Source organism: Gymnoscopelus microlampas (genome assembly GCF_963454915.1).
Source record: "Gymnoscopelus microlampas genome assembly, chromosome: 9".
Taxonomy (NCBI): Eukaryota; Metazoa; Chordata; class Actinopteri; order Myctophiformes; family Myctophidae; genus Gymnoscopelus; species Gymnoscopelus microlampas.
In genome coordinates this window covers 1,246,095-1,269,244 of record NC_139946.1, presented here as the reverse complement: position 1 = coordinate 1,269,244, position 23,150 = coordinate 1,246,095, and the positions used below count along the sequence as shown (strand labels likewise).

The 23,150-nt window shown below is 42.2% G+C and overlaps 1 protein-coding gene across 2 annotated transcripts in view; it reads right to left on the bottom strand.

The window, feature by feature from the left end:
• kdm4aa (lysine (K)-specific demethylase 4A-a) overlaps positions 1–22,927 on the bottom strand; it is a 52,671-nt gene extending 29,744 nt beyond the window's left edge. For both annotated transcript variants that reach the window (XM_084066332.1, XM_084066333.1), the window contains exons 1-8: positions 22,802–22,927; positions 17,778–17,922; positions 16,484–16,659; positions 13,632–13,746; positions 11,268–11,446; positions 8,978–9,027; positions 6,974–7,077; positions 7–144 (exon numbers count right to left, since the gene is read on the bottom strand). In XM_084066332.1, the coding sequence (XP_083922458.1) occupies positions 7–144; positions 6,974–7,077; positions 8,978–9,027; positions 11,268–11,446; positions 13,632–13,746; positions 16,484–16,659; positions 17,778–17,900 (885 nt within the window). In that variant the 5' untranslated portion in view covers positions 17,901–17,922; positions 22,802–22,927. The remainder of the gene's footprint in view (positions 1–6; positions 145–6,973; positions 7,078–8,977; positions 9,028–11,267; positions 11,447–13,631; positions 13,747–16,483; positions 16,660–17,777; positions 17,923–22,801) is intronic.
• Between the last annotated feature and the right edge of the window lie 223 nt (positions 22,928–23,150).

Below are 23,150 nucleotides of genomic sequence, written 5' to 3'. Positions count from 1 at the left end.
GCGTACCAGTGTGACTTGCTTGCCGTAGTCGATCCATCGCTGAGTGGCAAAGTTGGTGGACTCTGCACAGTTGAACCCGTGGTTGAAGCCGGCGTGATAACCAAACGGAAACGTCACGATGAACTGACGCGCCTCCTGGGTCACCTGAAGACCAAAACCACAAAACAATGAGTCAAAGAGCTGATCCACACACACACAGTTGAGTTATGGTTCTTAACGTGGGGTCTCTGGTCCCCCAGGGGTCCTTGAGGGGGTCCAAGAGTAGCCTGGGATCCAGCCTGATTCAATACGTTCAGCTGTTGATGTTTTTTCTCACTTCGCTAATCAGTCTGGCCAGCTTCCAATTTGACTCGTAGTTCAATTACGTAGGCAAGTCAGAAAGTGACTCGAGTTTTACATTGGACAACACCTGCCTTTAGGCTGTTTGGGAAACAAAAAAGGTTCCAAGTTTGATTCCCAGCCCTGGCTTGATGTGTTAACTCATTCAGTACCAATGGCATGTTTGACGTGTTTTTCCCCATAGGCCCTGGGTGCCAATTAGCCTGGTAAACCCTCCCTCCGGGAAACCTTATTTGTAATTTATTTCAGGAGTGAGTCTGGCATGATCGCCCATTCTGCAATTTGGCTGTGGGCTGGAGTTGGGCGGGAGTAATACCGTTGACTGACAACCCCTTCAGCCAATCAGCAGTGTTCCCCTTCAGCCAGTGCATTTTTACCACCTCCAGACTAATGTGACGCAACGGGACTTTTGAGACGGCCATGCCCAAAATAGGTTGCCTTATTCGGATACATGCGTGTCACTGCCCGCCCCTGCCGGTTCTCTACATTTTTATCTTTAAATAGGCTCTGTCATGATTAATTGACCACATATATGAAGTTAAACAACTAAATTCTATCCAAACGATATCTTTAAAGTAAATTCCGTGCCTCAAAATAGAAGTTTGAGAGCGTTTTGAAGTTAAAAAGAGAGTAGAAAACACTGCGGTCAAAAAAGATGGCTGCCGTTCGTTTTTGGTGCACTCAGGCTGCACTCGGTTCCATTCGGGCTCACTCGAACTCGCCACCTGATTGGCCAACTTTCGCTGTCAATCACAGAACGATGAGCGACGACGCTGATAGGCTCGTCCATTTGGTGAACGGGCTAGAAACGCCCATACAAGCCTTCAGGCCAGACTCCTTCCTGGAATCAAATGGAAATGAGATTTTCCGAAGGGAGGGGGGTTTACCAGGCTAGGTGCCAATGACGTGTTTGACGTGTTTTTGAGTTTAAAAAAAAAATATTTTACTGCTCCATTGACTTGCTGTTTAAAGTAATTGGGAAAAATCCTGTATCTCGGCTCCTGTGTTTTACTATGTATTTTTTGCGAGACATGCTATTTTCAACAACGTATAACGAACGGGAGGTCGCAATGACTTTTCTTATAGATATTCTGGGACTACTTGAAAAGGTAAGAAAATCGAAAAACCGCTGGCACTATGGGCAATATTTTTTTTATGTGCTTGGCACTGAATGAGTTAAGGTGTACATGAGCAATACACTTAACACCACCCGATGAAACCAAATGGACCCTTACGAGTCCATCTGGTTCCATTTGTACACCCCTAAGTTAAATTAACACTGAGGAGTATACAGTGTAGATTGGGAGAGATAAAAAAAAAGAAGAAAAAAAAAAAAAAGTATGAAATGGGGGTCCATGGTCTAATGCAGTGCTTCTCAAACTATTCCATGCCAGGGATCCCCAAATTGATATATATTTGGCCGGGGACCCCCATCTGAAAATATGTTGTGCCATGGACCCCCCAGAAGCAAAGATTTGTGTTAAAATGTTCGCTTTAAAATAAATATATTCAAAGATTTGCACAAATCTTCAATATTTTTCAAAAATAGCAGATCTACAAGCTCATAGGTGCTTGATTGATGGATCAGGATCCAAGATGGCGGCACGAATGTGACATGCTCTGCTAGGTTTTATGTTTCTATGTTTTTAAGTCATCTATGCCTCGCGAATTTTATTGTTGCTTCTTTTTAGTGACATTTTAAATATAGTTCGGTGTTAGCGTGATATCCTGGGATTTATTTTAGCTGAAGTTTAGGAAATAGTGGATAGTCTACCTCTGAGAAGCTTGTTCCACAATCCGCCTGGTGTCTGCCGGCTTTGACCCGGTGTACGACGCTATTACACTTCAACCGAGGGGCTGTGTCTGTGAGGCCAGGGTGTCCCCTGGAATGTCTGCTCCGTTCCTGTCTGGTTGGCCTTGAGTGCTGGGATCACCCTGGGTGGCAACTCTAGCTCATCGTAGCTTGTGCTGCTCACTAGACACAGTGTTTATACCACCGCTGGTTGTGGCAAAAACGCTAGTACAATTATAGCGTTTCTCCTCGCGGCTACTCGGCGGCCGTGATCTCGCTATCAACGGTGATTCTGCGCCGGATCTGCTCTGCTGCTGCTGCTTGGAGGGCTCGCCTGCCCTGCTGATCCGTGGCTCTGCGTCCTGCCTCTTCTCGGGCTTTGTGAGGAGGGACTGCGGTGGATGTGTGGATATAAACGGCGCCTCCAGGTTGGCTTGTGCGGCGGTCTCGTCTCTCATCTATCTCTGGCTTCTGCGACGGCGAGCACTGTTGTTGTTGCCGGCGTCCTCGTGTTGGCATGCTAGTTTAGATGGCACGCTAATCTCGCCGCTCTACTGTGCTACATAGCCTGTCGAATTGCGAGGCCTCCAGCCTCTGCCCTGCTTCTCTTCCACGGATTGAACAGTTTCTGTACCTCGGATTCGGCCCGTTCTCCGTTTCCCCTCGTCGCCTCCTCGGCTGTTGCTGTTGGATTACAGTTCTCCTCCTCCTTCTCCAGTACGGCGCATGGTTGGTCGCACAATACACAACTCAAAACATTCTGTGGTTGTTTTGTTTTGTTTTCATTTCATTGTTTATGCTACATGCTTCATTGAACGTTGTGCATAATATTCTGTGGCTGTTTTTGTTTTTGTTTTCATTGTATTGTGTATGCCCTGTGGTGAAATGTTTAACATGTTGCCTTGCAATATGTTGGCTGTGTTGATTGTCTCGTTGGGCATGGGTCTCATGTCACTGGACACTCTCCATCTGGGTAACACCACTTCTTTGCCACACTCGAACCTAAACACTGCTGGTAAAACACGCGTTACATCCGGATTTCTGGAAAATGTACTTTGGCCACAAAGACCATGTAAACGTGTTTCTCTGAATTGCTTTTCTCAGCCTGCTTTGGATATGGTGATTCTTGGATTATGGCGCGATCCCTGTTGTACTGCTCACTCTTGCATGTCTTCCTCCAGAGCCCCTGGTGTTGTTTCAGTGTTTAGGAGAACATCAACAAGGTTGTTGATTTTACTAATGCTGTTTATCTCAGGTAATGTACACATTAATCCTGGACCGGACCCCCTCTTTGAGGCCCTACCAATGTTGTCTACCCCCCATGATTTTAGCTGTAGACATGGCCTAGGCTTCCTCCATTTTAATGCTAGAAGCCTGGTGCCTAAATTGCCCTCTTTTCGTTGTTGGTTTGAAATAGCCAAGCCTGATGTGGTCGCGGTTTCAGAAACCTGGTTAAAACCTGGCACTACTGATAATGTGGTTCGTGTGCCTGGCTATAATATCTATAGAACCGATCGTAAAGGCAGATGTGGGGGAGTTGCTCTGTACATCTCTGATAGATTTCAAGGGTCTGTTCTTCATTCTGTAACTATACCTAGGCAGTTTGAATTTTTAGCCGTCCAGATAGTTGTGGCTAACTCTCCTTTGACTATTATCTGCTGTTATAGGCCTCCTTCTGCATCTAGTGAAGCTATGGGAAACCTAGTAGACTTAATTTCTAAGTGTACTAGTTCCGAGATTGCCCTTCTCGCTGATCTGAATTGGGATTGGTTGACTGATAAATCTGCTAGTTTTAAACAGCAATGTGATTCCCTAAATTTAACACAGATCATCCATAGCCCCACTAGATTAAACCCTGCCAGACCGGATGGTGACACTTTGATTGATATTATTCTAACAAATGCACCGCACAAATATGCCTCAATTGGTGTGTTTGCAAATGACTTGAGTGACCACTGTGCTATTGCATGTGTCAGAAACACTAAGCTGCCCAAAACCAAAGGCCTGACTGTCATCAGGCGCTGCTTTAAACACTTCTCTGAACAAGCCTTTCTTCATGATTTGGCTGCAGTTGATTGGTTTCGCATGTCCTTAATTCCATCAATGGATGAGGCCTTTCGGTTCTTTCACAAACAGTTTCTCTACCTGATGAATAAACATGCACCTCTCAAAAAAATCAGAATTAAGAACCGTGCAAATCCCTGGTTCTCTAGGGACCTGGCTGATCTGATTCATGAAAGTAATAGACAATGGTCACTTGCAAGAAAGTCTAATTCAAGTCATGATTGGCTTCTGTTTCGTGTCTTGAGAAATAAATGTACGGTCCTCACCAGGAAGTTAAGATCGGAACATTATTTATCTCTCACTACTGATACCTCTAGCAATCATTGTACCTTCTGGAGAGTAGTCAAATCCCTGCAACAGAAAGGAGCAGCAGGCCCCCCGCCTAAGATTCGGGTGGGCGAGTCCTTTATTTCTGATAAAAAAATCATGTCAAATGCTTTCAATTCGCATTTTAAAAGGGCGGGACACATTTTTGATGAGCAAATTGCCAATGCTCCTCATCAAGACGCCCATGATGATAACGTTGACTCATCTGTTGTTTCTGTTTCTGTTTTTGACTTTTCTCCCATCCTGGTATCGGATGTTCTACACGCCCTGTCTACCTTAGACCCTAAAAAATCTGCAGGCCCAGACGGCCTTGACCCTTTTTTCCTAAAATTATCATCGGCTATCATTGCTCAACCTGTCACTGATATGTTCAATATCTCCTTAGCCACTCAAAGTCTACCTGAAGAGTGGAAACAAGCAAATGTTTCCCCTCTTCTCAAGGCTGGCGATCCTTGTGATGTAAACAATTACAGGCCCATTTCTAACCTTTCCACCTTGGCAAAGATCTTAGAGGGCCAAGTATCAAATCAGGTAAAGGTTTTTCTTGATTCATACTCTATTTTGAACCCCATGCAGTCAGGTTTTAGAGCAAAACATAGCACTGTAACGGCATGCCTTAATGTTATCGACGACATCAGGGCAGCCCTGGGTAAGAAATCTTTTTGTGCGGCCTTATTCATTGATTTGAGTAAGGCCTTCGACACCGTGGATCCTCACGTACTGCTCAAGGTCCTTTCTAAAGCTGGTTTTTGCCAAAATGTGCTTGGTTGGTTCAAAAACTATTTAGTTGGCCGCACACAGTGTGTCAAATTTGGTGATACCATTTCTGATTCCATCACCCTTGAGAAAGGAGTCCCCCAAGGTTCCATTCTTGGTCCATTGCTTTTTCTCTTGTATGTCAATCATATTTGTAGTCAATCTAAGCATTGTAAGTATCATATGTATGCCGATGACACAATTCTGTACTCTTGTGCTCCTTCTTTTGATGTAGCAGTTTCAAACTTGGCCTCAGATTTTGTCTCATTGCAGCATGAATTGGTAAATAGCAAATTGCTATTAAACGGCCAAAAAACCAAGGCCATGCTATTTACTCCAAATAGAGCTGACATTATCCCCCCAAATATCACCACCTTGGAAGGAGTAACCATCAAATGGGTGGTGCTTTACAAATATCTGGGAATTTGGTTGGATAACAAGTTAAACTTCAATCATCACATTGAAGCGTTGATTAAGAAGTTAAAATTCACAGTAAGCTTCTTTTATAGAATGAAGTCCTGTTTTTCTTTTGCTTCAAGGAAAAGGCTGGTCACTGGCCTGTTTATGTCGCAACTCGACTATGGCGACATTGTGTATCGATTCGCCTGTCCCTCAATATTGGGTAGACTTGATCCCCTTTATCATGCTGCGTTGAGGTTCATTACCAGCTCCACCTATAGGACACATCATTGTATTCTGTATTCCCTAGTAGGGTGGTCCTCCTTAGCATCTCGCAGGTTGCTACATTGGTACACTTTTATATATAAAGCCATTCTTGGAAATTCCCCCTCGTACATTTGTTCAAAATTTAATCTTGTCCAAAATTCGCTTAACCTCAGATCGAATGCCTGGATGCGCTATGTCGTACCCACTACTAAATCTGAGGCAGGGAAAAAAACCCTTGCGTTTTTTGGGCCTTGGTCATGGAACGATCTACAGACCAGATTAAAATTGGCTTCATTGATCCCTCTAGTGTCTTTTAAGAGGATTGCCATGGGCACATTCTCCAACCATTGCTCCTGCTTTGACAAGTAGCAATTGCTGTGATCTTAGTCTTATATTAGTTTATTAGTTTTATGATGTATTGTTGTTATTAGTATTTTAAATAGTCTGTATTGGTGCTATTGGTAGTAGGTCTTTGGTATTACGGATGTCATGTTTGTCTTTGTTTTGTTATGTCCTGTATTGTCGTTACTGGCAGAGCTGTGTAACATTTTATTTGCCTCTTCTCTTGGCCAGGGCACACTTGTAAAAGAGACACTAGTCTCAATGTGATTTCTCTGGTGAAATAAAGGTTAAATAAAATAAATAAATAGGGCGGCACTCGGTGCCGCCCTATGAGCTTGTATATCTGCTATTTTTGAATAGCCAAAGTATAAAAGGTTAAAACTACTGCGATGCTATTTTCACACATTTTGCTGGGGACCCCCTGGAACTCCCTCAAGGACGCCTGGGGGTCCCCGGACCCCACTTTGAGAACCAATGGTCTAATGAATATTTAAAATGTTTGAGAATCACGTTTGATCACGAGTCAAAGAGATGATACACACACACACACACACACACACACACACACACACACACACACACACACACACACACACACACACACACACACACACACACACACACACACAGAGTGGTGTATGGTTAGGCTCAGGGGTCAGGGTTAGGTCATAAGGAACAAGAGGTCACCTTCTCATACGGGACGCCATATTTCTTCAGGATGGAGGGTGACATCAGGGTCATCTTATGGCGGAGAAAGGCCTCACAACCCTGAGCGTTCCCTGGGAAGAACCCTGCACGGGAAAACAAGGGAACCACAAGGTCATTTTGAATTTCTTGCACTTTCCCCCCTTTTCGCCTCAATTTGTCATTAATTCACACATATATTATGGAGTAGAGGTGCCAAGAAAATCCATCGAAATCAGAAAAGAAAACGATTGATTTATCAGAATGAGTAACAATAGTTTCATGACTTTAAAATCTAAAGTTGTTTTGCTATGAAGAGCCTTACACTGCAGTTAAAAGAACGGACACTAGATGGCAGTAAAGTACTTTCCAACAGCTGGAGTTCAACAGCAAGAAGCCACCAGCATTACAACTGACTTCTTCTTCTTCCCCACTGTGTGATTTAAAAAGTTTAACCACATAAGCCTCATATAGTTTGTCATACAAAGTGCAGTGAAAACAGCCAATCTACAAGCTTGTAGATATGCTGTGTTTTTTTGTGCTATTTTTGAAAAACATTTTGATAATCTTTGAACAATTAATGACATGCCCAAGTTGGGGACGGCAGGCTGAAAGTGGTTAGAAATCGTGACACATCGGTATACTGTGATGATGTCCACAGACCATATATCAGTCAGGCTGTCGTTGTCATAATATTCCTACAGTATCTCACATAACAGTAAAAAGGTTTCTATAATAACATTTGAAACATTCATCTTCTTAGAACTAGTTTATATCTATGGGATAGGCCTGTCACAATTTTTACATAATCGCCTAATCACAATTATATGAGATAATCACAATTATTTTGCATAATCATATAATCATCATAATCGCTTCCATGTTGAAAAATGCTCAAATAGTTTCCAAAAATAGTGGATATAGCCGATCTACAAGTTCACAAAGTGTCGCATTGTGACGCACGTTTTAGGGTATGGTTACTGTTTTGGAAAGTACAAAGATATTATTATGTCAGTTAGTTGTCATATGTGCCCTGTGCACTTTTGTTTATGAAGCCTAAAAGCCAAACAGAAATGTAATTTGTGATTGATTGATTGTTTGTTTAATTGATTGATTGAATACTTTATCCTTGATCCTAAAGTGGATCGCTCATGAAAGCACAATGGCTTATTTAAAATGAGATCCCCACGCACTCAAATCATGATGACATTTAAGAAAACAGACAAATGTACACTACTATGCAGAACGTCATACAATCAGCTTAAAGGTTACTGGTATGAAAAACAAGAAATATGTACAATAAACAGGAGTATGGTGGGGGGGGGGGGGTAGGTTAAGACGTTGACAGGGGCCAGTTTGGAATTGCAGCCTCCTGAAGGCGTTTTTTAGGGCAGTTTTGAAAGTGAGTAGGGTTTTATACACTCCTTTACTCCTTTTGGTAGGGCATTCCACATTTTTGTTGCATAGCATGAGAACGAGTTCATTCCCTTGTTTGTGCCAAATCTGGGTTGGACAGTATTGTATAACACATTGGCTGCCAAAAACGCAGATCTGCGTTCTATTGCGTCCTTAGAACGCACGCTGCCAAAGACGCAGATCTGCGTTCTATTTAAAAAATAAAAATAAAACTTTTTTTTTTTTTTTTTGCAATTTGACCCAAAGACCAAGGAGATATGATTTTTCGAAGATTTAAACTCCCATCCACTTCCTTGTTAACTTAAAACTTAAAAATTCTGTATCTCGGCTCCTGAGTACTTTTTTTTTTTCATTGAAAAAGTCTGGCAGTCTACTGTAGAAAATAAATAAATAATTCTGGCAGCCAATGTGTTAAGATGTTCCAATGCTCAATACCAAAAACACAATTAACCCCTTAATCGCAATTATTTGTGTGACAATTGATGGTCAAGTACAATGTCATGGTCGTTGACAGCCCTACAAAGGGATCTTTGTGAAACATTATCCTCGTAAAACAACAAGTGTGTGACGATGATCAAACCAAAGTCATACCTCTAGCCAGCCGTTCCAGACGTTTCCCATGTTCAGGAGGGACAATGTACCTGAAAAGAAAACAGAAACTACAATAAGTTCCAGTCCTAGTCTTCACACACACAGCTGACTAGTATGCATAACTTGTATTCTGACATCACCTACACCATACATGGGAAACTGGCGGCCCGGGGACCACATGCGTCCCCCACCTTCACTTAATGCGGCCCGCAGGTTAATATCGGAATACTGATACAATTCCAAACATGCAAACATGACCCGCTTTAATTACTTCAGTCTGTATTAGCAGCTTAAATGACTAGTATTACAATTCTATTGTCTTTTTACGTCCAATGTATTTGTATTTAAGTTCATAAAGTTAACAAGGCGAAAGGGCCTTTCTGTGTGGAGTTTGCATGTTCTCCCCGTGTCTCCTAGGGTAGGTACCCTCACAAAAACATGCAGTAATCCTGGTCACTATACTGCCTCCCCCTGGCCAGCCGGGGCGCCTGATGGAGGGGAAGGGAACTGGTTGGAATGACGTGTTCCTTCCACGCGCTACGTACCGGGGAAACTCCCCCCTATCAGGTGACAAGAAGGTCAGTTGGCTCTCATGCACTGAAGGAGGCATGAGCTCGGCCCTGGCCTCCCTAGGTTGGCAGAGGGAAGGTAGTGCCCAGGATTACGTAGACAATTGGCACTGGGTGTAAAAAATAGGGTTACAAAATTGTGGGATAAAAATTTAGTTTAAAAAAAAAACATAAAGTTAACAAAAACATGTTAAGTATAACAAAAACAAATTTTAATAAAATAAAATAAATACTTTTAAGGATTCCAATTCAAAAACGGCATCAAAAACAATCAACAATCAAACAATTGCACTGCGACACGTTTTGAGCTTGTAGATCGGCTATTTTTGCTACTTTTATACGACATAGTATGGTGAATTAATTTACGAAAAAAGTAAAAATACGGAGATAAGAGGTGTCTGCCCGACAGTATATGCAATGTGGCCCTCTGGAGTGAGTGTGGAAATATGGTGGCCCTCTCCATCATCAAAGTTGCATCACCCCTGAACTACACACTGGGCTTGAAATGACAAGCAAACGTGGCAGGTGATGAATGACATTGGCAGGCATGATTATCCTCTAGTGTGAGCGGTTCAAAGATCCAATCTTAAGCCTCCTGAGTTGCTCACAGGACAGTCAGGGCCATTCTGACAATTTTATCAAACATGTTTGATATTCATCTGGATCGCTGCTGTCCGAGTGGAACGGCACTGGAATGGCGGGAGTCGCTCACAAGTCTACAAGGAAACGTGACGAGAATGAATGGACTTTTGTCACGGAGACCGGCCCAAACAACAGATGGTGCGTTGGACAGCCGAGGCTTGTAGATATGTGGCAAGAATACTGTATATCAGAGGTCTTCAACAGGGGGTCCGGGACCCCTAGGGGATCCTCAGAGTTACTACAGGGGGTCTGCCAAATCTTTTTTTTTTTTTACCTTAACCACTTGAACCCTAACATCCCTTTTCTGAGGAGAACTTTAGCCAAAAATAGCAGATCTACAAGCTCACAACGCCTCGCGCTGCGAGGCGTTGTGAGCTTGTAGATCGGCTATTTTTGGCAAAGAGGTGTAGAGGGGGAAAAAGAGCAGACCAGGTAAACAAAAACAGTTTAATCTGAAACACAATTTTATACGATATATTGGGGGTCCCTGCTTCATCTCTCTCTCAGCTAGGGGGTCCTTGGCCTGAAAACGTTGAAGACCCCTGCTGTATATAATGTGTCTTCTTAGACATATCACAACCGTTTGTCACCACTGCAAATTAAACCGTCTCAGTTCAGTATTTACATCTGCTAGGCATGTGATCGTGTTAGATGAAATGACGTGAGGTGCTGCATTGGAGCAACCGCAATAATCGCAAAGATCTGCTGTTTCCAAAGAAAACCCGCTTCTCGATTATCCGATTCCTCAAAAAGTGAATCCAATCCCGATGGGGGCTCCTCACTGGCATGCGAGTCAGTAGGATACAACAGCAGTGACAACATACAGAAATGTGTGTGGGGAGGAATTAACCCATTAAGACCTGAGGCGATTCTTTAAAAAAATCTAAATCCTAACAGTTTTTTCCAAAAAAAAACAACAAAAAAATGTTTCAAGATTTTTCAAAAATAGCCAAAGAAATCTAAAGTGACACAGATGCGTTCCAGGTATTAATAGGTTAATTGGCATTACGACAAAAAAAAAGGATAAAAAGAAAAAGAAAAAGAAAAAAGATTCTGATGTGTAAAGATGTGATTTCTACCATGACTTGGGTTCTCCGTAGTGCAGGTAGGTGATGTTGTACAGGTCCATGTCTTCAGTGTGCCAGGCGAACGCACTCTTCCACATGCCAAAGAACAGGTGCGGCGTGTTCACGCCCTTCTTGCCCTCCGCCATGTCCAGGATGGTGTGGAGACGAGCCATGTTCCACTCCGTCACACCCTGACAATGAGTTTACACACAGGCCACAGGGTTAAGGCTCATTCATGCTTTAGACTAGAGCTAATCTCTCAAGGCAGACTCAGAGCTCTGCAGCCGAATCTGTCGGCAACCTCCCTTTTTCAACGTGTAGAGTTGCTGTTCTTAAGAATGAATAGAAATTGGTAGGGGAGGGGCATTCACTTTCCCCTTACACATTATCAGAGCTTCCGAGTCCCAGACTGTATGCCGGAAACATTTGTAAATTGTGGGAGGCAACAGTCTGGTAACGCGAGACTACTACACAGGGAATAGGCTCTATGCACAGCAGCCATATTGGAAAGAAATTGGGCCTCTTCTTACTTCCTTCACAGGTGTTACCAATGATACTAATGAAGGCTCTGTTCCATTCTGGCCAGGGTGCTGATATCGTGCATGTTGGCTCACTAGAAACAGTCCATTTTGGTTCCCAAATGGCCCCTTATGGTGGGTGTGTAACTCTGAGTGTACAAATGGAACCAAATGGACCCTTCCATTTGTACACTCTCAGAGTTATGGGCGTCCTTGAAAATAAGACAACCACTGTGCCACACTAAATGGAACAGAGCCTTAATTAGTATCATTGGTAACACCTGTGAAGTACTTCCTTCACTTCCTTCACACCTGTGAAGTACTTCCTTTAGTGTGGAAGGGGCCCAATTCATTCCCAATATGGCTGCTGTGCATAGAGCCTATTGGGCGGTAGTTTTCTTTTTTTTAAATAGACGTTCTACAAACTCACAACATGCCACAATGGGACGCATTGTGAGCTTGTAGGGGTTAACGTGGTGAAAACTGCTATATTAACACATTTTGCTGGGGACCCCTTGGAACAACCTTGGAACCCCTAGGGGTCCCCGTGCCCCACTTTGAGAACCAGTGAGCTAGATCCCAAACAGTGGGTCGCGAACCAATTTTTATGGGTCGCAACCTTTATTTTTTTTGTTTCCGACATTTTGTTTTGAATTATTATTATTGCAAAAGATTAAAAAAGATTAAAAAAAAACATGAAATCCCAAATTTTCATAATATTTTCTTAATATTTTCATACATTTTTTTCTCTCCATTAATTATAGGGAAGTAGTGAAAGAATTAGTGAAAATAGCAGATCTACAAGCTCACAACACGTCGTTTCGCAACGTGTTGTGAGCTTGTAGTTCGGCTATTTTCAGTAGTTTGGATCCCCGTGAGACATCCAATTTCTCTTTTGGGTCTCGAGCTAAAATGTTTGGGAACCACTGAGCTAGATAACAGCACATCCAATCATACTCATATACAGATGTGCCACTTCAAAACTTCACATGTCCTGCCATCGCCAAGACAGTAAATTTTCAGGGGATTCCCAGGGCAATAAGAGGGACAAAGAAGGGCATTTAAAATGATGAATTATTTTGATGATCACTGCTTTTATGATGCTAATTAATTTGAGCAACTCTTCAAATCACCTTTCGCCTCATAATGAGTCTGACACCTTCTCAACACACATTCTTTTGTTCTCATGCATATGGGTGTCTGTTGAAGGGAAAAACGGGGGGGTTTAGTGACAACTTCTTTTCAGGGGCAAAACAGTGCAATTTTAAGGGCAGAACAGGGAGGAAAACATGCCTTTTCAGGCCACTTTCAGGGAAAGAACAGTAACGTGTGAAGTTTTGAAGTGGCACATCTGTAGGAATTGCATGTTGAAAAGCGCTTTCACTTCTGCCCATAGTGGGCGCCACGACTGACACAGCCCTGGGTAGGCAACCAGGTCTGGTGGAGATCACCGCTCCGAAGAGTGGTCTTTTTTCTAGTCATATTGAGCCGTGTGGTCACTGGTCAAAAGTGTACTATGGCGGGCGGTATGACTTCAAAACAATATCAAAATTATTTCAAACGTTTGGCACGATTACGGTTATGGCAAGTGATTTTTGTTAAAATAAGTGTAATCACTGCTTTAGATTTTTTAGTGTCGATTTGTTGATATACTGTACAAGAAATAAAAATAAAAACTGCTTCTCATTCGATTAACCTACATGAGCAAGATTAAGTCGATATTAGTTCTAAATATTCGTTTAGTTTCGCTATTATTTTCGGTTAATTGCCCAGTTCTACTGTGGTACTGTAAACTGCTGTGTGAATCATCATGAAGGCTTTTGATGACGTAATCAGAGAGTGAACAAAGACCCCTCACCGCATCGTAAAGGCTCCCGCTGACGTCTGCCCCATACAGGGGGGGGTTGAAGGTCAGGCTCTTCCAGAACTTTCTCTCCAGCTCCTCAAAGTCTGCATAGCGAGGATGACAGAACCTAGCGGGGACAATATGTGACCGTCACTCACATGTCATGCTACAAACAAAAACTTAAACCCTACATACTCTTGGTTCACATCCGTCAACGACAACCATGTTATTTCACAATGTGATGATGCGTTGTGGGCTTGTAGATCCGCTATGTCCGCTAGTTTTGCTCAACATACAGTAGGTATAAAACTGGCGTCAAGTGGTTCATCAGACCAACCTATTTAGTCAGTTTGTATACATATTTGTGTTTGTTTTCACATGCACTCATTGATACATAATTAATAAATATATTATATTATGAACAAATATTTAAAAAAATGAATCAATAAAATAATCACTAAATAAATAATAGAAGGTTGCAGCTCTAAATCATACCTGTGTCAAAATGCATACTATTAATGTCAGGTGGAAACATGTGTTTGCGTGGATCCAATGTAGTTATTATTTAGTCACAAGCTCGTGTTAATTGGTTCAATATCTATAAGAGAGACGGGTGACAGCCGGAATGTAGACGGCATCCGGGAGCAGTTTGGGTTGGCGCCCCAGTCTGTGTCTTCCGTGAGGAAGAAGCCCAACAAATCCACGGTGAGGCCTTTAGGAGGACCATTCAAGCAAGACGCAAAGGGAGCCTGCAGTACCACCGCGGGCCAAGACACCATCACACCAGAATGAAATGTTTGGAGCGGGGGAGTCTGGTGCAACGCTCAGGTCCTGGACCTGGTGAGACGGAGGAGGAGCCCGGCCAGGAGGCCATCCACAGAGCCTAGCCCCTCCACGTGCCAGAGCCTCCGCTCTCCCCCATTCCTGGCAGAGTAGTTTCGGACAAGCGTATTGAGTGGCCCTGTCTTTCCCTATTTAGGACTGACCGTGGGTAGCTACCTGGGACGTAAGTCGGGGCTTGATCAACCCTGGCTGGGTCACCTGGGTGAGGGTGTATGTTGCGAGACCCGAAACATCCTATGACCCCAGGCTACAAAACTGATGATACGTCCCAGGTGCATCCATGTGATGTTTTTTCGTTATAAAACCTATAACAATTTTTTTGCTATTTTTGCGTGCCACTGTTGCACAAAGAAATAGAGTCTGACGTACTTTACGCATCCTACTTGGGTGCCGTTCCCCCCCCCCCCCCCCCCCATTCTGAATTCCCATAGACGTGTTTAATATCGTGGCATATAAGAACTGGGTTCCAAAAATAAACAAATGAGCCCGGCGGTCGTTTGACTCATATGGATATGAAGCATCGACTGGCGGCGAGAAAACGCTAACGTTACCGCCGCCGAATGTATTCAATTTTCGCCAGAAACAGACAGTAATCAAATCTCAGTGACAAACAATAGACGGGTTTCATGTTTGTAAACATTGAGAGGATATGACCGCGCAGAGGAAGGGGTAAGCCTATGGGTGCGTTTGGAAATTACGCACCGGAGCACACTCGCCTATTAGTTTGTATTGGCCAGTGCGCTCACTGCCGCTCAGGGCTGTATTTTCGAACGCGCCTTTCCCCCAGGCATGCGCAGATTGCGCATTCTGCTCTGTGATGACGTCGCTCGGAAACCCGTCTATACAGAGCCACCTCATTGACAATAGGCTCCATGCACAGCAGCCTTATTATCACTTCCTTCCCAGGTGTTACCAATGATACTAATGAAGGCTCTGTTCTATTTAGTGTAGCACTGTGGTTTCCACGACCCCATAACTCTACGGGTCCATTTGGTTCCATTTGTACACTCTCAGAGTTACACACCTATAAGGGGCCATTTGGAAGCCCATGAGGGTCCCTGGAACCCAACTGTAGACCCACTGGTGTAAAAGAGTGTTTCCAGTGAGCCAACATGCACAATATCAGCACCCTGACTCTGTTTGACCAGAATGGAACAGAGCCTTCATTAGTATCATTGGTAACACCTGTGAATGTCTTCATAATATGGCTGCTGTGAATAGAGCCCATATCACTGAGAAAATGTGCTTATTTTTCGGCCACAATTCGTATATGAGACGATTCTAAGATGACCCAATGTTATTTTCCAAGGAGAAATGACTTCCGCGACCCATGGGGAAGAGCGAGTGACGTCAGGACTATTAACCCATTTAGACCGGGAAAGAATCTGCGTCATTTTTAGATTTCTTTGTTTATTCGAAACTAGCACATCTACAAGCTCATAGCGTGTCACTGAGTGAGCTTGAAGATCTGCTATTCTTTTTAAATCTTGAAAATGTGTGCAAATGTTTGAATATATATATATATATATATTTAAAGCAAACATTTGTACTCAAATCTTTGCTTCTGGGGGATTCTACAAATGTCTTCTACATCCTAACAGTTTTCTGAAAAACGTATGTTGCTATAATATCAGTGGTGCTCAAACTTTTTCATGTCAAGGACCCCCAAAATGATATGTATTTGGCCGCGGACCCCCATCTCCAAATATTTCGTTCCAGGGACCCCTGTGAAGCAAAGATTTGAGTTACAAATGTTCCCTTTAAAATATAATTATATATAATATATATATTCAAATATTTGCACATGTTCAAGATTTTTCAAAAAATAGCAGATCTACAAGCTCATAGCATGGCGCGGCACCGAGTGCCATGCATGCTATGAGCTTGTAGATCTGCTATTTTTTTTTTTATTGTATATCTGCTATTTTTGAATAGCCAAAGGTTAATTTAGGGAAAGAAAACATGAAAAGTTGGAAAATTGAGATACAAGGGTTCTGTCATTTGACTGTGGGAGGACTAACTTGTCCAGGCCGGAGGTCTTGCGGAACTCCTGAACGGTCATGGGTTTCTTCTGGATGTTGTACTGCGTGAAGAGACCCGACTGGCCCGTGACCACCTGCTGGATGGGAGCGGGAATCACCAGGTCACCAATGTCCTCGTAACTCTTCCTGGGCTTCCAGTCTTTAGGGGGAATCACCTGGAAAAACAATTAAGAGGACACATGGTCAGATGTCATAGAGAATCAGTGGTTCTCAAACTTTGATTTCAACAGAGAGTTACAGACCTGGAAGGGTCCATTTGGAACCCCCCCCTCCAGGAACCCCCGAGGGTCCCTGGACCCCACTTTGAGACCCACTGTTTTAAGTTAACCCATTAAGACCTGGAACGCATCTATTTCACTTTAGATTTCTTCGGCTATTAAAAAATAGCAGATATACAAGCTCATAGCGCGGAACCGAGTGCCCTGCGCAGCTTGTAGATCTGCCTTTTTTTTTTTTAAGGTGTGAAAATGTGTGCAAATCTTTGAATATATACATCTTTAACTCAAATCTTTGCTTCTGGGGGTCCCGACTCCCTGGAAGAAAATATTTTCAGATGGGGGTCCGTGGCCAAATACATATAATTTTGGGGGTCCTTGAAATGAAAAAGTTTGAGAACCACTGATATATATAGCAATTGTTTTCTCAAAAAACAACAGTTAGGATTTAGAAGACATTTGTACAATCCTCCAGAAGCAAAGATTTGCAAATGTTCACTTTAAAAATATACATATATTCAAAGATTTGCACAAATTGTCACGATTTTTCAAAAATTGCTTTATTCGGATACAATGCGTGTTACTGCCCGCCCCTGCCGGTTCTCTGAATTTTTATTTTTAAATAGGCTCTTTCATGATAAATTGACCACATATATGAAGTTAAACAACTAAATTCTATCCAAACGATATCTTAAAAGTAAATTCCGTGCCTCAAAAAAGAAGTTTGAGAGTATAGTAAGTATAAACTGCCTATACAGAAAACAATGGCGGCTCGTTGCATTTTTGTCGGCTGCACTCGGTCCCATTCGGTTTCACCCGAACAGTTCACACAGGCACGGACACGCACATGCGTGCGTTTCATTTACGTCCCGGATACCCGGATGTCAAAACATAAATAGTAGGAAAATACGGATTTCAGAAAGAGGACTGTGTTTCAATGCAGGAAAACACCCCAGCATCATTATATAGTGGCTGAGGGGAAATATATATATATATATATAAATATGTTGCCTACAATCCCTTTAAATAAAAAAAGTTATTATCCATATCCTCCTCACCTTGGCCATTCCTGCCCTGTGTGCGCCCTGAGACTCCATGTAGGCGATGTAGCGAGGAAAGTCCTTGAACTCCTCCTTGGAGGGGGTGAAGGTCATGACCTTGGGGGCCGTGTCAGAGGTCATCCTGGCCCGGTTGATCTGCGCACTGTTGAAGGTACACGTCACATGATCACGTCACATATCACATCACGATCTACAAGCTCACTGACAGCTTGTAATGTACATCTTGCTATTTTTGAACATTTTTTAGAAAAAAAAGTGTTTGAATTTCCCCAAAAATATTGAATAATTTTGAATCTATCTTTTAACACAATTCTTCTCTTCTGGGGGTCCCTGGCACAACATTTTCAGATGAAGGGTCCGCAGCGAAATACAGTATATATCAATTTGGGGATCCTTGGCATGAAAAGGTTTGAGAACTACTGATTTAGGACATTTGTAGAATCGGTCTTAATGGGGTAAACTAATAGATGTATTTTTTTATTGTTGACTTAACACATTTCCTTAAGACTTTGCGGAAAAGCGGAAGTCCCGCCTCTATAGACACGCTCTGCTTTAGGCCGTGACCAGGCTTTTCTCTTCACAGATGAGTGAAGGCTGGGAACAAAAATAGCTCTTTAGTAAACGGAAAGTATATGTTCAGGTCGGGATAGCAAATTCACCCAATCAGAACAGAGAACCCCACAAAGATCATTTATATGCTTATTTATTTCATCCCTTCCAATGTCACTTGTTTATCCCATTCAAAGGCATCTGTGTCATTTAGATTTTAGAGTTTATACATGGTATCCTGTGCTCTCCTGATAGGCTCTATTCACAGCAGCCATATTATGAAGACATTCACAGGTGTTACCAATGATACTAATGAAGGCTCTGTTCCATTCTGGTCAAACAGAGTCAGGGTGCTGATATTGTGCATGTTGGCTCACTGGAAACACTCTGTTACACCAGTGGGTCTACAGTTGGGGTCCAGGGACCCTCATGGGTTTCCAAATGGCCCCTTACAGGTGTGTAACTCTGAGCGTGTACAAATGGAACCAAATGCCATTTGGTTCCATTTGTACACTCTCAGAGTTATGGGGGTCGTGGAAACCACTGTGCTACACTAAATGGAACAGAGCCTTCATTAGTATCATTGGTAACACCTGGGAAGGAAGTGATAATAGGGCTGTTGTGCATAGAGCCTATTGCCAACCCATACACAGTATTCTGTGCTTTTCTATTGGAGCACCCAGCCAGGTCTAAAGAAAATGTTGCGGTGCAACACATTGTGAGCTTGTAGGTCTGCTATAAAAAAATAATCTTGACAAAAATGTGGAATGTTTTTGAAACGTTTTAACAACACTAATCGTGTAGGAGTGTCCCTGGCAAATATATATATATATATATATTTTCAGATGTCCAAATACAAATAATACATATTAATTAGGGGGTCCAGGACATGAACATGTTTAAGAATCACTGGTTTTAACAACATTAGAAACGCTACACTTTAGAAACAAGCCCCAAATAACCACGAGTTAAAACATGAATAAACAAGCCCAAAGTCGCTACGTTATAATATATAATAACTTGTCATAAACGGACATGGCAACATTGCTTATGAATGAAGAGAACGGTTAAGAGCTCTAACTATCAACTATTTTCTTAGCGATTAATCTATTGATTACATGAATTAAATAGTCGAGAAAGTGTTTCTTTTTTATATTAAGAAAGTATATATCAACAAATCACTTTAACCACATAAGCACTATGGCATTGGTTCTCAAAGTGGGGTTCGGGGACCTCCAGGGGTACTTGAGGGGTTCCAGGGGTCCCCGGCTAAATGATGGATATAAACCAAATGGACCCTTATGAGTCTGTAACTCTGAGAGTGTACAAATGGTTCCATTTGTACACTCTCAGAGTTAAATTAACATTGATTTTACAATATAACAATTTATATTGTTATTGGGTCCCAGAGTTAGAAATGCCATTAAATGGGGGTCCGTAGCCTAATGCATGTCAAACTGGGGGTCCTTGAAATTAATATGGTTGAGAATCACTGCTAGAGCCATAACAATCTTCTCTTATGGGGGTCCCTGGCTTATCTTTTCAAATGGGGGTCCGCGGGCAAATAAGTGTCAATTTGGGGATCCTTGACACGAAAAAGTTTGAGAACCACTGCACTATGGTATACTTCATTAAAGCATCACTACTTTTTTTTTAATTAATAAAATGTAATGTTGTCCAATCTGTATGGTAGAGTTGTTAATACAATATAACTTATACAATGGGGTGGTTATATATTGTGTCTCCCTGCTCTTCTTTTGAGATATTTTGATTGTGTCAAAGGTCATGTCTCACCTAGACACAGGATCTGACACCATTTTTTACCTGATGGTCAAGATTCAATGTATCTCCTGAGCAAGCAGGGCTCCATTAGATCAGGGGTCTTCAACGTTTTCAGGCCAAGGACCCCCTAGCTGAGAGAGAGATGAAGCAGGGACCCCCTACTCTATATTGTATAAAATTGTGTTTCAGATTAAAGTTGTTTTTTCTACTTAGTCTGCTATTTTTTCCCTCTACACCTATAGCCTCTTTGCCAAAAAATAGCCGATCTACAAGCTCTCAACGCCTCGCAGTGCGAGGCGTTGAGAGCTTGTAGATCTGCTATTTTTGGCTAATGTTCCCGTCAGAAAAGGAATTCTAGGATTCAAGTGGTTAATGTAAAAAAAAAACTAAATCCTATCACACAAAGATTTGGCGGACCCCCTATAGTAGCTCTGAGGACCCCCTAGCGGTCCCGGCCCCCCTGTTGAAGACCCCTGGATTAGATCAATGGTAAAAAAAAAGAATCCAGCACTTGCGCAGGAAACCGGGTTCAAATCCAGGGGAGAAAAGGAAAGTTACATAGTGTTGCTTTAATACTTGCTTTTATATGGTGCAGAGCAGAAGTAGTTAAAATAGCAGATCTACAACCTCACAACGCGTCAGATTGTGACGTGTTGTGAGTTTGTAGATCGGCTATTTTGACTTTTTCTTATTATTAGAAGTTCTTCGCCTATGACAAGCCTAAAATGGGGATGATTAATAATCTATTACTTTATTGAATTATCGATGATCAATGTTTATTATACTACTATAACTAATGAAATTGATTGGTTTGATGAAGTGTTAAATCATTCATTCATTCATTACAGTCTGCCAGGTGAATGAACACACAGGACAGTACTGAGAATGGAACCATTATTTGGTTCACAAATATTGTACAAAATATTCCAGTCATTTTATCCGGCACGATTTTAAAATGTTTATTGGTGTCATTATTATTATTATTATCATTATTATTATTATTATTATTATTATTATTATTATTATTAATAATAATAATAATATTACTCATAATACTAGAATTGTTATTATTATAATTATTATAATTATTATTATTATGAATTGGTTCCTTATTTACAGAATCACCGAGGTCGACCCGCCCAGTGGGCGGCTGTGATTGGACGAAAGGTCGGATTAAATCAAGTAGCCGTTTTGTAATTGGACTACGTCCATGTCCGTCAAAGCCGGGGACCAATGACAGGCCGTTTCCACCTAGAGAGGGGGGGGGGCAGAAAAAAATAGAAGGGAGGGGAAAAAAACTGTTTGGTTATAGCTGCCATTGGTGTAAAGTAACTGAGTACATTTACTCAAGTACAATTTTGAGGCATTTTAACTTTTGTGGAGTATTTCCATTTCCCACACGTACTTTTACTTCTACTCCACTACATCTCAAATATTGTAATTTTACTCCAATACAATTATTTGAAAACTAGTAATAGTTAGGCTACTTTGTAGATTTTGATTAGCCTACTATTGAAAAACATACAGCCTTATACATTTCGGCCATTTGAACATAGCAGATCTACAAGCTCATAGTGAGCTTGCAGATCTCAAAAGATGTGTATTGATTTTATACATTTGAAAACTTGTGAAATGGGACATATCCTGCATATAGTACTTTTACTTTTGGTACTTTTAAGTATATTTTGATGCCAATACTGTTGTACTTGTACTTTAACTCAAGTGATTTTTTTAAATTCCGGACATATACCTTTCAGTTTTAACAGAGTATTTCTACATTGCAGTATTGTTACTTTTACTTAAGTAAAAAAAATATGAGTACTTTTACCACCACTGTTTGCTGCTAACGCTAGCCTTTTTTTTTACTAGTAACTACCGTTACTTTGTCGCCGTGAATGCTTCCAGATAATTAACACTTAGTGAACAATTATCGTCGTCATTCATAAGCAATTATTAATTATCAGTCCATTACATTTGATACAAATGGATCTAAATGTTGTTTTTTCGCAGCCGTCAGACATATGTGACCAGGGTTGCCAGATTATAATTTCCCTGCCAGATTTTATGTGAAAATAGCCGATCTACAAGCTCACAACGCGTCGCATCGCGACGCGTTGTGAGCTTGTAGATCTGCTGTTTTCAAATAGCTGATGTATATGTTAAAGTGCTCATGTGAGGTGGCCCATAGTCGCTTCTTTTGGGCTGGTTTTCCTAGACCTGGTTGCTTGTTTCTCTCACAGAATCTGGCAACACTGTATGTGACAGCTGCCTCCTCAAGTCCCCGTTTATACTTCGGCGGTACGACGGCGTCGCGGGGGGGGGAGCAGATCTACAAGCTGTCAACACGTCGCGGACGCGACGCGTTGACAGCTTGTAGATCTGCTCCCCCCCCCCCCCAGTGAGCAACACTCGCGAGTATACAACTTTTGACTGGGAGCCGATTCCCCCTAAACGGTTTGCATATCCGGATACGGAAACGGACCGTGTATGTTCGTGTGCTGCGTATGTGCGGACGTCACCGGATACCGTAGGGCGCGGGCGGGCTCTAGACCGGATGTGCGCACAGAGCAGTGAATAGGAACCAGGCTCCAACAAGCGGAGGGAAAGAGCCTAGCTCGGTCAGATTAAGAGAGAAGAATGGAGCTAAAAAAAACAACAACAACAATAAATAAGTAATTAGTAAGTGTTACCTGCAGGCGTGATAAAAGAGGAAGTTTTCACATATATTAAGGTATATGTAGATGAGTTTTAAATCCGCGGGGAGTGTTTTGTAAACACAAGAAAGAAAGAAATCAGTCCGGATAGGAGAGATAGTTCTCCATTATTCCACACGCACAGCGTCGCGCGCATGCGCACTGGCGGTTTGTTTACAGTGGAAGGAGAGAGAGGGCTCAGAGAGGGGGGCGTGGTCTTGTGTGCGTGTGCGTGCGTGAGTGAGCCACATTAACCCATTAAGACCTGAGCATAGAGTTAAAAAAAAATGGGGACCTGAGCCCAATTCTAAAAAACGCCTTCTAAATCCTACCTATTAAAGTTTTC